At 42.8% G+C, this 13250-nt stretch overlaps 1 protein-coding gene across 1 annotated transcript in view; it reads left to right on the forward strand.

The window, feature by feature from the left end:
- The window catches only part of LOC144260723 (macrophage mannose receptor 1-like), an 84042-nt gene that overhangs the window by 23629 nt on the left and 47163 nt on the right, over positions 1-13250 (forward strand). Inside the window, exons 8-11 of the mRNA XM_077809435.1 lie at positions 4368-4525; positions 6533-6646; positions 7750-7865; positions 13092-13240. Coding sequence (XP_077665561.1) covers positions 4368-4525; positions 6533-6646; positions 7750-7865; positions 13092-13240 — 537 coding nt within the window. The remainder of the gene's footprint in view (positions 1-4367; positions 4526-6532; positions 6647-7749; positions 7866-13091; positions 13241-13250) is intronic.

The raw sequence follows: 13250 nt of genomic DNA on the forward strand, positions 1-13250 counted from the left end.
TTCAGATTCTGTTCTCATTTATTTGCAAGGTGTAATTCAGGGAAACTGTGAAGTCAGTAGGGGTATTCCAGATTTAGGCTGGTGTTAGTGAGAGCAGAATTTTTGTCCCAGAATTTTGCTTTTACCTGTTGTTTAAAGGAAGAGAATGTGTTTCAGAAATTTATCCTGTGCAAAAATGGGTGAAAAGTTGTTTAAGTTAAATCTCAGAATGTTGGAAGCAAAATATAAAAGTATAATTATTATAGATAACAAAATTTTAGTTCAGAAGCTGTGATAAAGTGTTTGCAGTGTGTAGTTGTTAACTACATCAGACTCAACATCTTATTCCCCAGTCCCTTCCTGCCCTCTTCCCTCCACCCAGAGTTGATGCAAATAACTTCCATCTTTTTAGAGACTGAGATCTTTACTATCAATGTATAGGAGTAGGTCAGAGGAAGCAATGTCTGTTGATTAATGTGGACAGGACTGGAAGTCAGAAGATCTGGGGTCTGCTACCAGATCTGCCATGTGTTCACTGAGCATCTTGGGGAAAGTTATTTAATTTCTGTCTGCCTCCATTTTCTCATTTGTAATATAGGGATGTTTTATCGATCTGTCTATGCATGGCACTTCAAATGCACCTGTCACAATAGTATTTCGGCAACTCCCATGGGATTCTAAGCAGAATCGTTTGTTTTTGGTTCATGAATAGATGTTTGATTTTTCTCCTCTCACTCCTGGGCGATGTTCTTCTGAAATGTGACAGGTGTTCAATCTTCCTTTTAAGAGTGTGTGTGTGTGTCTTCCCTCCTGCTGGGGAATTAGATCTTCTCAAGGAAGTATGACTTGCATTTAGATCTAAAGGAAGATAGAAAAGAGGCTCATTTTCATCTTTGATGGGGACAAAATTGATATATTCCTGACAAACATTTAGATTTAGTTAAATAAGCATTTTCCAACAGAAAACTGTTCCACTGGAAAATTTTAGCCTGGGATCAGAAATCTATGCTGCCCTCTGTTACTACCTTAATAGTTTTTTCTTTTGGCAGTAATGTCACTAGGGGTATGTCTACACTAGCAAGTTTCTGCGGAACAAGTTATACCACTTCTATTAAAGCGCTGGAATTAAACCGCTGTTGCGTGTCCACACTGTGCTCCTTGTGACAGTGGAGTGCATCTACATTAGCAGCTCTTGCAAAGGCAAAGAGAGAAGTGCACTGTGGTATCTATCCCACTGTGCAAGTGGCTGCAGGGTGTTTTGGGAAAGTGTTTTGCAGTGCCTCATGGGGCAGGCACAAAGTCACATGATGCAGGTTTCCCAATCCTATTGTTCCATGGGCATCCTACTACATTGCCGCTTTTCAATTGGGGGGGGGGGGGGCAGACTGTGTGACTGGGAGTGTGTGTGTGTATGGAGTTGGGGAGAGACGGTGTGTTTTGGGGGACAGAGAGTGTGTCAGCATGATGTCTTGTAAGTTCAGACAGTGGCAGGAAGCACCCAGTCCAAAGGCAGGGGGAGGGGGAAACTCGGACATCAGCCCCTGCCTCCGTCCCCAGCTCTTTGCACAGCAATCTCTCTTTCTCTCTCTCTCTCTCTCACACACACCTGACTCTGTGTTCAACAGCACAAACATTCCACATGAATGGTTTGTTTTGTGTCCCAGAGCAGATTAGCACAGCATGCAAGGGCTATCAGAAATGGAGCTTTGAAAGGGGAGGAGCACATGTCTCCAGGGCAGCCGAGTTCAAAACAGTGAGCAGAGCAACCACTTGAGGGATTATGGGACACTTCTGGAGACCAGTTAATTGCTTTCTGTGCTGTAATGTGTTTACACCGCCAGTACAGCGCTGGAGCCTGTGCGCTTTAAGGCTTATGACTCTCATCGAGGTGTTTTTTTGTCTCTACGAGAGTCATGAGCCTTAAAGCACAGTCTATGTATATGACAGGTCACAACAAGTGGATACAACAGACGGGGAGCACAAGGTAACAGTGAGAAATTTATGATTCACATACTAAGCAGTGGTCACACAGCACATCAGACATCTAACCATGGTCATGTATTTTGTAGGCATCATAGTTGAGTTGAGTTATAGGAGAGATCTGAAGGAGAATAATGTGGTGGCTTTGTGGATTTTTATAGCTACTCCCCACACATAAACGGGAGCATGGGGAAAAGTATTAAGGTGTTTGTGGGAAAAATGGACTGATAGGTGATAGACTGGCATGATTGTCGGAGTGAAGACGGGTCAATGGCTCTATATCACACAAGAGACGACAGATAGGGTCTAGATAAGATGTGAAGGACTTAAGAAATGAAGACAAATAGTTTTCCTTGGTGTGGAGGCATGTGAAGAGGGGGAAATCTAAACAGCTCCTACTGCACATTGTAGTTGGGAGAGTAATAAAGTATTCTCAAGAATAGGAACGACCTGCGGTATGTTGGGAAACGTGACAAGTATTTAGATTGTCAACATTACAAGATAATGTATAATTTTTTTTTAAACAATGAGAATGAGGACAATTCTGCTTTGCTCATTGTTTGTACTGAAGAGTAGTAACATAAGGAAAGTACGTACCTTGTTTTAAAAAGGCCATTTTTAGAAATTCATGAAAGGCTATTTAGGTTGCAGCAATTTACAAGAAATCTGAACCTGGAAAGCTGAGCTAAAAATAATTAGGAGTCCGGTAGCACCTTAAAGACTAACAGATTTATTTGAGCATAAGCTTTTATGGATTAAATACATCTGTTAGTCTTTAAGGTGCCATCAGACTCCTTGTTGTTTTTGTGGCTACAGACTAACATGGCTACCCCCGATACTAAAAATAATTGTTTTAATAATAATACAGTTTAGATAAATTAGCATTTTGGAGGAAATCTGAGACCCAGCTGTTGTAGTCAGGTTATCTCCCCACTTTGGGGGATGACCTTTCCTGATAACAAAAGTAGACATATGAGGAACAGCCAGCATGGTTTCTAAAGCAGAGACTTACTTCCAGAAGCTGTTTCTTAACCTTCCTGTAAGCGGGGGAATAGTCCCGCTATTGTGGGGAACTTTCCTGGCTTCTGCACTACCTCGGTGAAGTGGGCTAGCGAAAGGATCTGAGTCCTCGCTCCCACTTCCTTTACCCAGTGGCCTCCCTGCCTTTGAGGACTCCCCTTCCACTCTCCTGTCTGGCAGAGTCCTCGTAACCCCAACAAGGCTGGGTCCAGAATTCCTGGGGGCCTTGACCCCCAACCCTGCTGTGGTCACCTAAGACACGGGATAGGGTGTCCCCACTCTGGGGTACTCTCTCTGCACTGGGCACTTCTCTGACCCACTGACCATTACATACAAGTTAAAGCAAATGCAAATTATTTAATCAACAATTAATTTTAAAAAAGAATAAGGAAACATGGGAAAAGTTAAAGGAAACACATCACCCCGCTCTGTGGCAGGGAACATCACAAACAGTGTCTCTGGAATGTCCGGGCTGTTCAGTCTGTTCCTTGTAAGTCCCAGGCCCCCTGCTCAGGCCCTGGCTGTGCTGCAGGGATGCTGTGGGTTGGACACTTGCTCTGGCGGTGGCCACATGCTCTCAGGCTCTAAGTGGTAGGACCCTTCTTCCCACTGTCGCCCCCGCCCTGTTGGGGTTACGATCCAAGCCTGGCCTGCAGAGCCTCTTGGCTGAGGCGTCTCCCTGTGCTGGGCCCGCTGCCCAGGGTCCCCCTCCCTCTCCCCACTGCTCACTGCACCCAGGCCCTGACTGCTCCAGCCCCAGCTCCACCACTCAGTCTCTGCACTGCTGCTGCTGCTCTGCCTCCAGCTCCCTGGGCTGCTTCTTTGGCCCCTCTGGCTCTGGTTGCTGCAGCTCTGCTCCCAGGACAGGTCTGCTCTGCAGGCTGCTTCTGTGACTCTGCTCCCAGCACTGACCTGCTTCCTGGGCTGCTTTTCTGGCCCCTCTGGCTCTGATCGCTGCACCTCTGCTCCCAGGACAGGGTCTGCTCTCTCTGGGCTGCTTTTCTGGTCCCTCTGGATCTGGCACAGCTCTGCCCCCCAGCTTAGCTCGGACCCCTGCTTTCTCCTTAGCTCGGACCCACTCTGTCTGACCCAGGCAAATCCAGCTCACACAGAGGACGGGATCTCCCTGTCCTCCTGACTCCCTGATTAGTCCACTGGCCCTGTCATTCAGGCTGACCTGGAGCATTGTTCCTGGGGGCTGTCAGTCTCAGGGTCCTGATTTTCCATCGACCCTTCCCCCTTTTTAGTACTGGGAGCTAGCAACTAAAACACCCCAACTGAATGTTAGTAAGGGGGTAACATGGGCATAAATTCCTCACTCCAAAATGGAACTGAAAGTTCATACTGTATAGAATGATTATTAGCAAATCTCCTAATTTGATTTTTAGAGCCAGCGGATGAGCTGTGGATTGGACTGAATGATCGTAAAGTTCAGATGTATTTTGAATGGAGTGATGGAACTCCTGTGACATACACCAAGTGGCTACGTGGCGAACCAACCCATGCGAACAACAGGCAAGAAGATTGTGTTGTCATGAAAGGACAGGTAAAGTAATCCAGTTTTCTGTTTCTTGTCAGCCTGTTTTTCTTTTGATCCATTTTTCTGTCCAAGAGCATGGGAATTGGGGGTAATATTATATGAACTAACTTTTGTTGTTCCAAAGGTTTTTAGAGTTACTTTTAGAGGAATCTAGTCAGTGTTTAAATGTGCTATGAAGTTGTTTTAATTAGTTTCATAATAAATGGGCAAGAGAGGCCATACAATGACTTTTCGCAAAGCTTAACTCCTTGTGTTGCTATGGCACTCTGAATCCACTACTCTGAAGGTCTCCTGTGAATTTGGGCTTCAGAAGAATACACCTACCTATTCCTTGAGACACATGAACATGTGTGACTGTGGCTTCCAGGAGAATGGGGGGTGGGGAATTAGTTTAAGACTTGGGAATTTTTCTGCTTTGACTGGGCAGAGGCTGTATAACTTAACAAATTGCACAGATTTATGAACTTCACTAAGAAAATATATTAAGGAGAAATCCTGTTAATAAAAGAGCCCAGATTTTCTGGAAAAAACATTTGGATCCCAGACCTTGGGTTTATGTGGGCTAGATATTTTGCATGAATTTATTATAAATTCTCTGTTGGGTGTGTTCTGTTCATTATATATGCAAGAAAAGGGATTATTCAGTGTATTAAGACAAACTGTTGCAGAGAAATCATGTAACTACTATTGTCAGGCTGCTTTGATTAGGGCTACTTGTTAGCACTACTCCCAGAAAAATGAGGTACAGTGACAAATATGATAGGCAAATAGAAGGAGCTTAGATAAAAGAGTCATGCAGGGCACAGCTATATGACACCAGCAAAAAAAAATTTTTTTTGCCAGATCTATGATGGTGTGAAATACTTGTACTTACCACCCACTGCAGGTTCACCTATTTATCAAGGCAAAAATAGTTTTCAATAGCAAAACCTGCTTTTCATTTAGCAAAATATCTCACCATTGGTGAGGGAGCTAAAGGTGAAAGAGGAGAAATAAATATACAATACAAATCATCTTTTCAGCTGTCCTGAAAGCCACACAAGGCTTATATATGGCAGACCACTTAGGCCTAGAGCTAAAGAAATATGAAGGAAACCTCACCGCTTGCTTCTAGTTTTGACAGGTTTTGAGCTAGAGGATCTGAGTACTGGAATACATTTATACATTTAAAAAACTCTTAGGTCATTTTTTGTAGGTTTTTAAGTCTGTCTCTGGGGAAACAAACAAGTGAAATTTTGTATGTATTTTCATATATGCCTTTGACAGCATTGTCAAAGGAATACTATACTTTTTTTTTAACCTCTCACGTCAGTCTACATCCTGAAAACAGATGCAGTTTAGTGAGACAAACACATTTCATGGCAGAGATCCAACATTTCAATAGGAGCATACCTAAGCACTGTCATCCTGGCAGCAGTATGATCACCTCTGTTGCTTAGGGAATTAATATTTCGATGTTTGCTTATGAAGCCCCTACATTTAAAAAGGCTATGATGGTAAAACCAAACTCTAAAGTTCATAAATTAGCAAAAAGGATTTTGTTTATTCAATTTATATTTGGTCAACACTATCACAGACAGCTGTTTCTAAATGAGACAGTGGTGTGTAGTGGGTGTGTGTGTGTAAATATGTATGCAGTGGGTACATCTCATCCAAAGTATTTAACACAAATGAAATAAATATATATATAATATCATTTGAATGATTACTTTTATTTCTTACTTGTCATATTATATGTATATACACTCACCAAAAAGACCATGTTAAAAAGAGTTGGTCATGTAATTACTTACATTAAATTCAGTAGTCAAAACTGGCTACCGAAGATTCATTTACTCATACTGTAGATGGAATAACTTAAAATAAATCACAGATCTAAGTTTTCCCCTTTCATAGCACTACAAAAATAAATATCCATGAACGTTGTTAATATTAAAGAACTAATGAAATTTCTTTTTGAAAGAGTATAAGGCCCACTTGATGGATAAGTTTCTCTCCTTATGCCATTTTCAGGATGGATACTGGGCAGATCATGCTTGTGAAAAGAAACTTGCATACATCTGTAAAAGGAAACCTTTGGCAGAAGCTAGTGGGGAAGAGGAGATCATTGATCCAGGCTGTCAAAGAGTAAGTGAAAATAAGTTGTGTGAATTGAATAAGCATGGAACAATCGAGACATTAAATACAAACCAGATTACTGTGAGGATAAGGGTGGACAGCCAAAAGTTGGTCTGTGTTGGCTTTACTGGTGCATGTGGCCTCCACAGTCTTTGTAATGTGTAGGACGTATGGCATACGTGGAAGAGTAAGTAGATCTAGCTTCCAGCTTCCCTTTGGCCCATGCTTCACAATTCTGTTTTAAGTACCTCAAACCTATAGTTCCTGAAGAAGATTATCACTTTCCTGCCCTGGAATCAAGTTCTCCTTGCAGGATTATTGAGGTGAAGTAATGCTACCCTGAGGCTGGGGAGAAGGCGTGAGCACAGGCATATCAGAAGCATTTTTAAAAACTCATTTTATGTGACATTTTGTTTCATGAAACACTATGTTATAAAGGGATGTTGTCCCTAGTTAAAAATAGATATAAATAGATTTATCAACAATTTTGTGGAGCCTACACGTGACTCAGAGATTAAAGTATCTGGCTTTGTTATAGTCAAAGTAGCTTTATGAGTCTACCATTTTTCATTAATGTGTATCTTATAGTTGATACAATACACTTTTATATATGTGTATTATACATTTAACATCCAAGTCCTTCTGGGTCTTGTGTGCTACTGAAGACCCACAATGCTTTTGCGTTGAACTAGATCCAAATTTCTGATAGAATATTCCACTTTGCTTCTCCAGTCTGTACATATAACTGAGGCAGTTTTACTGTTGGATAAGCAGACAAAGAAAAGATAACCCGAAGCTCTGCACTGGCTCAGTTTTTATTTATTTAATTTTTTTAATGTCCTTTAGGAAAGAGATATCGCTGCAGGAAAACTGAGTCAGCACCTCGCTGCTGAATAAACACTCCCATGTTCTACTTATTTCAAGGAAATATTTTGCTAACTTATTTTCGATCTCCGCTTGTTGTTCACATTGTGACCCCTTCATTCTTATTGTTTGTTAGTTGCCCCAGGGTCTAACAGTAACTTTGTGTTCTAAAAACAGAGACTAGAAATGAGTATTACATCACACTTTGCCAACAAGCTTGTGTGATTGCCTCATATTTATTTTGACAGGGATGGAAAAGACATGGCTTTCATTGTTACATGATTGCAAGTACGTTTGCATCATTTTATGAAGCAAATCAAACGTGTGGAAGGAACCAGGCTTACCTAGCTACTGTTGAAAACAGGTATGGAAAAGGCCGCTGTTCTGATGGCTTACAGAACCTTAGAAGGCTCAAAATCCTAAAATAGTCTAGATCATCAGAATAAAATTTCCAATGTTGAGCAAAGTCAGAGACGGGCTTGAGGCAGAAAATTAGAATGGGATATCGAACCTCTCAAAACCTGTGTGTAGGTGTGTGGGTGCCCAAATCCAAGGGTGTGGATCAGCCCGCTGTAGAGATGGGTGACTGCCATGAAATTTGAATTCACCATTATATTGGCCCTGGAGAGCAAATTAATCGCTCATTTACATCTGTGCAAACCTATTCCTGTCAGTAAGGTTGCCACAGGTGTGAGTGACTGGAAATTAGTAAACAATTCTGTTGCTGATGTGCACACACAAAAATAGAACTACATTTGCTCTGTCTGAGTCGTGTTGGCTCTGCAGAGCTTACAAGACTAAAAAGCTGAAAAAAACCTATTTTTGTTGCCAAATGAATAGCTAGGGCTCTGAATCCCACACAGGAAGCAGATCTGAGTGAGAAGGGGCTATTTTTATCTAGTTACCTTTTCTGGAGTAGAGCTGCTCTTTTAAAAAAAGTCATATGAGCATTTTCCGGCTATGGCCGAAAGGACAGGAGACATTTGATATGGTTTTAATTAGGCCACAACTTTATTGTTAGATGTTTGGGGCTACCTGGCAGATAAGTGTATAGGGCAGGTAACCCCATGTTCATTCAGGAATTATCCAGGGGGCTCCCCCTCTTTTTCCATGCAGGTCGCCCAGCCAATTCATTGCCAGGACCTTACCATCCACCCCCCGCCTTGTAGAAGGATTAAGGTGGGCTATAAGAAATGGGGGTTGGCTCCCTGCCATACCAGACATAGGAGCCCCAACAACCCTTTCCCCCCTCCCATTTCATTCCTTTAATGAACACCTCATTTTTAAGCCTTTTTCCAAACCATTTATCTGGTCACTCTCTATACTTTCTGCCACAAGGCGGTGCCAGCAATTAGCTTGGCTGCTTTCCCCCCAAACCCAGTTGGGTTCCCAGACATCTCCTAATACCCCCTTTTATATCGGCCAGAACAAATCTGCAGCAAAGGCTGGTAGGGGAACCCCATCATCCCTGAATAATTCTGGTGCCCCAGGTTGTGAAATTGCCAAGCTTCTTATGACCCCAAGGAATTTGGCATCACCCTGTTCACGTCCTCCTTGCCTTGTCCACCTAGATGGTGTTCCAACTCTCTGCCAGACCCTGCGTTAATGCATGTCCAACCATACATTTTTTATTTTCTCCTGGAGAAACAGAAGGATCAGCCTCAAGTCCCTTTTTGGGCATCAATTCAAACCATTACATCCCAAATAGTGGCATCCAAGGCGTGCCATTGTTATATCGGTGACCGCTGATGGGTCCCCACAGCGATCAGCAGTGGCATCAGCTGGTCCAATAACATGCTCCTCCTCCTATGCCAACTCAGGCTTGCCCTGTCACTGGGATCCAGTTGCGAACTCTCAGGGCTACTAGAATGTCTGTTTATGCATATAGAAAACAATCCTGTGTACATTTGGAATGAAATTACAACACATTAATATTGACTCACCACCTGAGGTCGCACACATGTTTTGTACGCTTCCGAATGCCAATGCTCTATTGTCCAAATTGCCTCTTTCCCCATACACAGCTGTATTGCTGCTGTTGTGGCCCTGATTCTGGATGAGTGGGAACCAAATTCCATGGGGCAGAACCAGGCTTACTGCCTTCCCAGACAATAACAGATTCTCCCCAGCCTCCTTGATCAGTAGTTGACTGTTGCAAGTTTAATACACTGGCAGGGACAAGCAGGGATATGTCACACAGTTCCAAGTTCCCTCCTGCAGAGCCCCTACAGAACCCAGGAACTAGCTCGCTGATCCCGAAAGCACCAAAAGTTGCTATCAAGAATGCTTCTTTGAACAAGACTGCCTAGATCTGTGAGAACGTTAACTGTGGCAGAACGATGGGACTCCTCCCTGGGGCCACTGGAATGTGACCACCGCACCAGAAACCTTTGAGTTAAAACCGCTACGTGGATATGGATAACCATTTAGTCCACTGACGAACGTAACAGCTGGGAGGCTATTCAAGATTGTTGAGGACACTGGTTGACAGGTAGCCAGCGACACCATGTACCGCAGCACTTGCTCCTCTGTAATGGGCCATTTGTTGACTGGCTTCCCCACCCCTGTAATTGCATGAATTCATTAAAACTTGTCTCATAGCTCTGCCATATGAGTGCAGCCAGCTGATCTCCACACTACTCTGATAACCATCCTACCCCAAGGTTCCATAGCGTTAGCAGCATCCACTCAGGTTCCTGGCTGGCTCCTGGTGCCAGCTCCCGCAACCGGAGCATCTGAAAATAAGGCAAGGTGTCTGCTATGCGAGTATCAACCCCAGAAATGGTGGTAATGTAATCAATATTCTCCTGGAGCATATTTGAGGACCATCAATTCAACCCATTCCCCCCGGGGGAAAAACCTGCAAGGGCTATACAGGCCGTTGCGTGAATGGCCCTGCCACGCTGCCCTCAATTCGTTCCTGTGGAATCATTTTCTTTACAACATAGCCCATCCACACCCATTACTTCAAAAAACATTTTTTTGTTTGTTTGATATCAAATTGCTCCTAGTCTCCATAAAGAGGATCCTAAAACATGAGCAAACTAACCCCATGTAGAGTTGATTTCTATCTGAAAGTCATAGAATCTAGAATATCAGGGTTCGAAGGGACCTCAGGAGGTCATCTAGTCCAACCCCCTGCTCAAAGGAGGACACAATCCCCAACTAAATCATCCCAGCGAGGGCTTTGTCAAGCCTGACCTTAAAAACCGCAAAGGAAGGAGATTTCACCACCTCCTTAGGTAATGCATTCCAGTGCTTCACCACCCTCCTAGTGAAAAAGTTTTTCTTAATATCCAACCTAAAACTCCCACAGCAACTTGAGACCATTACTCCTTGTTCTGTCATCTGCTACCACTGAGAACAGTCTAGATCCATCCTTATTGGAACCCCCTTTCAGGTAGTTGAAAGCAGGTATCAAATCCCCCCTCATTCTTCTCTTCTGCAGACTAAAGAATCCCAGTTCCCTCAGCCTCTCCTCATAAGTCATGTGTCCCTGTCCCCTAATCATTTTCGTTGCCCTCCGCTGGACGCTTTCCAATTTTTTCACATCCTTCTTGTAGTGTGGGGCCCAAAACTGGACACAGTACTCCAGATGAGGCTTCACCAATGTCGAATAGAGCGGAATGGTCACATCCCTCGATCTGCTGGCAATGCCCCTACTTATACAGCCCAAAATGCCGTTAGTCTTCTTGGCAACAAGGGCACACTGTTGACTCATATCCGGCTTCTTGTCCGCTATAACCCCTAGGTCATTTTCTGCGGAACTGCTGCCTAGCCATTTGGCCCTTCGTCTGTGGCAATGCATGGGATTCTTCCGTCCTAAGTGCAGGACTCTGCACTTGTCTTTTGTTGAACCTCATCAGATTTCTTTTGGCCAAATCCTCTAATTTGTCTAGGTCCCTCTGTATCCTATCCCTATCCTTCAGCATATCTACCACTCCTCCCAGTTTAGTGTCATCTGCAAACTTGCTGAGGGTGCAGTCCACGCTATCCTCCAGATCATTAATGAAGATATTGAACAAAACTGGCCCCAGGATGGAGTCTTGGGGCACTCCTCTTGACACCGGCTGCCAACTAGACATGGAGCCATGGATCACTACCTGTTGATCCCGACGATCTAGCTAGCTTTCTATCCAGCTTATAGTCCATTCATCCAGCCCATACTTCTTTAACTTGCTGGCAAGAATACTGTGAGACACCGTATCAAAAGCTTTGCTAAAGTCAAGGAATAACACGTCCACTATTTTCCCCTCATCCACAGAGCCAGTTATCTCGTCATAGAAGGCATTAGATTAGTCAGGCATGACTTGCCCTTGGTGAATCCATGCTGACTGTTCTTGATCACTTTCCTGTCCTCTAAGTGCTTCAGAATTGATTCCTTGAGGACCTGTTCCATGATTTTTCCAGGGATTGAGGTGAGGCTGACTGGCCTGTAGTTCCCCAGAATCTCATTCTTCCCTTTTTTAAAGATGGACACTACATTAGCCTTTTTCCAGTCTTCCAGGACCTCCCCCAATTGCCATGAGTTTTCAAAGATAATGGCCAGTGTCTCTGCAATCACATCTGCCAACTCCTTTAGCACTCTCGGATGCAGCACCCCATGGACTTGTGCTTGTCCAGCTTTTCTGTCCTTCACGTTCAACCAAATACAATGTATTTTACATGAGGAGATGATGCACAATATCCAATATTACATTTTGGAGGAACACAGAGCAGCAGTCAGAACTTACTTATATTTGGTCTGCGGGTCCTTTAGAATTTCTCATATTTGTTTCTGTAGCGTCTTAGTAGATCTGTATGCAAATTCTACGTGGCATAGATTGTATTTTCCTAGATATGTGTACAAGTGCATAGCACATTTCTGGTACAACTGTAATACAAATAATTAACAGCAAATTCATCTGGTCTTGGAACTAATAACAATAACAAATATGCAAACTTCTTTTAGATGTTTTGATTTTGCAAGACTCTCATCTCTATTGTATTTCCAATGAGCCTTCTATGTATTGCTGACTTTTATTTCTACATCTTCCCAGCCCCATAAGCACACATTGTTTATGTGAGGTTATTAGTTAGCAGATTTGATTTTCATGATTCTTAGTTGAAGTAGTGAATTTTTGTTTCGGTCAATACCACCCTAGACAGCATACTTTTGTTTACTTCTTCTGTAGTATGGCAAACCCTTAATTTGGAGTAGATACTTGTGGTTATTTTAACACCAAGCTGCTGTCTTTCATATAGCACCAAATATTTAAAATATAGAACTACTGTAAATGCTTTAAAATTAAGATTATATTCCACCAAGATCACACTAGGTGCCTTTCTTCCCCTTCACTTATTCACACTACTTCAGTCCTCCTGCATATAATTTTGTTCATTCTACAGAAGGAAAGGGGTGAGAGACATTACAAATTCAAAATATGCCAAATATGGCCTTTGTGAATGATTCCGCTTTATTCAGCTCTGCTGTACAAATAAATATGCCTAAACCACTCATTTAATATCTCTTATACTATAAACGATAATGACATGCAATGTACAAATATTGGTTTAACACCAATTTGACTATTGTCTTCTTTTCATACAGATATGAACAAGCTTTTCTAACTAGTTTGACAGGGCTGAGGCCTGAAAAATATTTTTGGATCGGTCTTTCAAATATACAAGAAAAGGGGACTTTCAAGTGGACCAATGATGAAGCAGTCTTATTCACACACTGGAATTCAGAAATGCCAGGTATATATAG

This window comes from Eretmochelys imbricata, chromosome 2 (assembly GCF_965152235.1).
Source record: "Eretmochelys imbricata isolate rEreImb1 chromosome 2, rEreImb1.hap1, whole genome shotgun sequence".
Lineage (NCBI taxonomy): Eukaryota > Metazoa > Chordata > Testudines > Cheloniidae > Eretmochelys > Eretmochelys imbricata.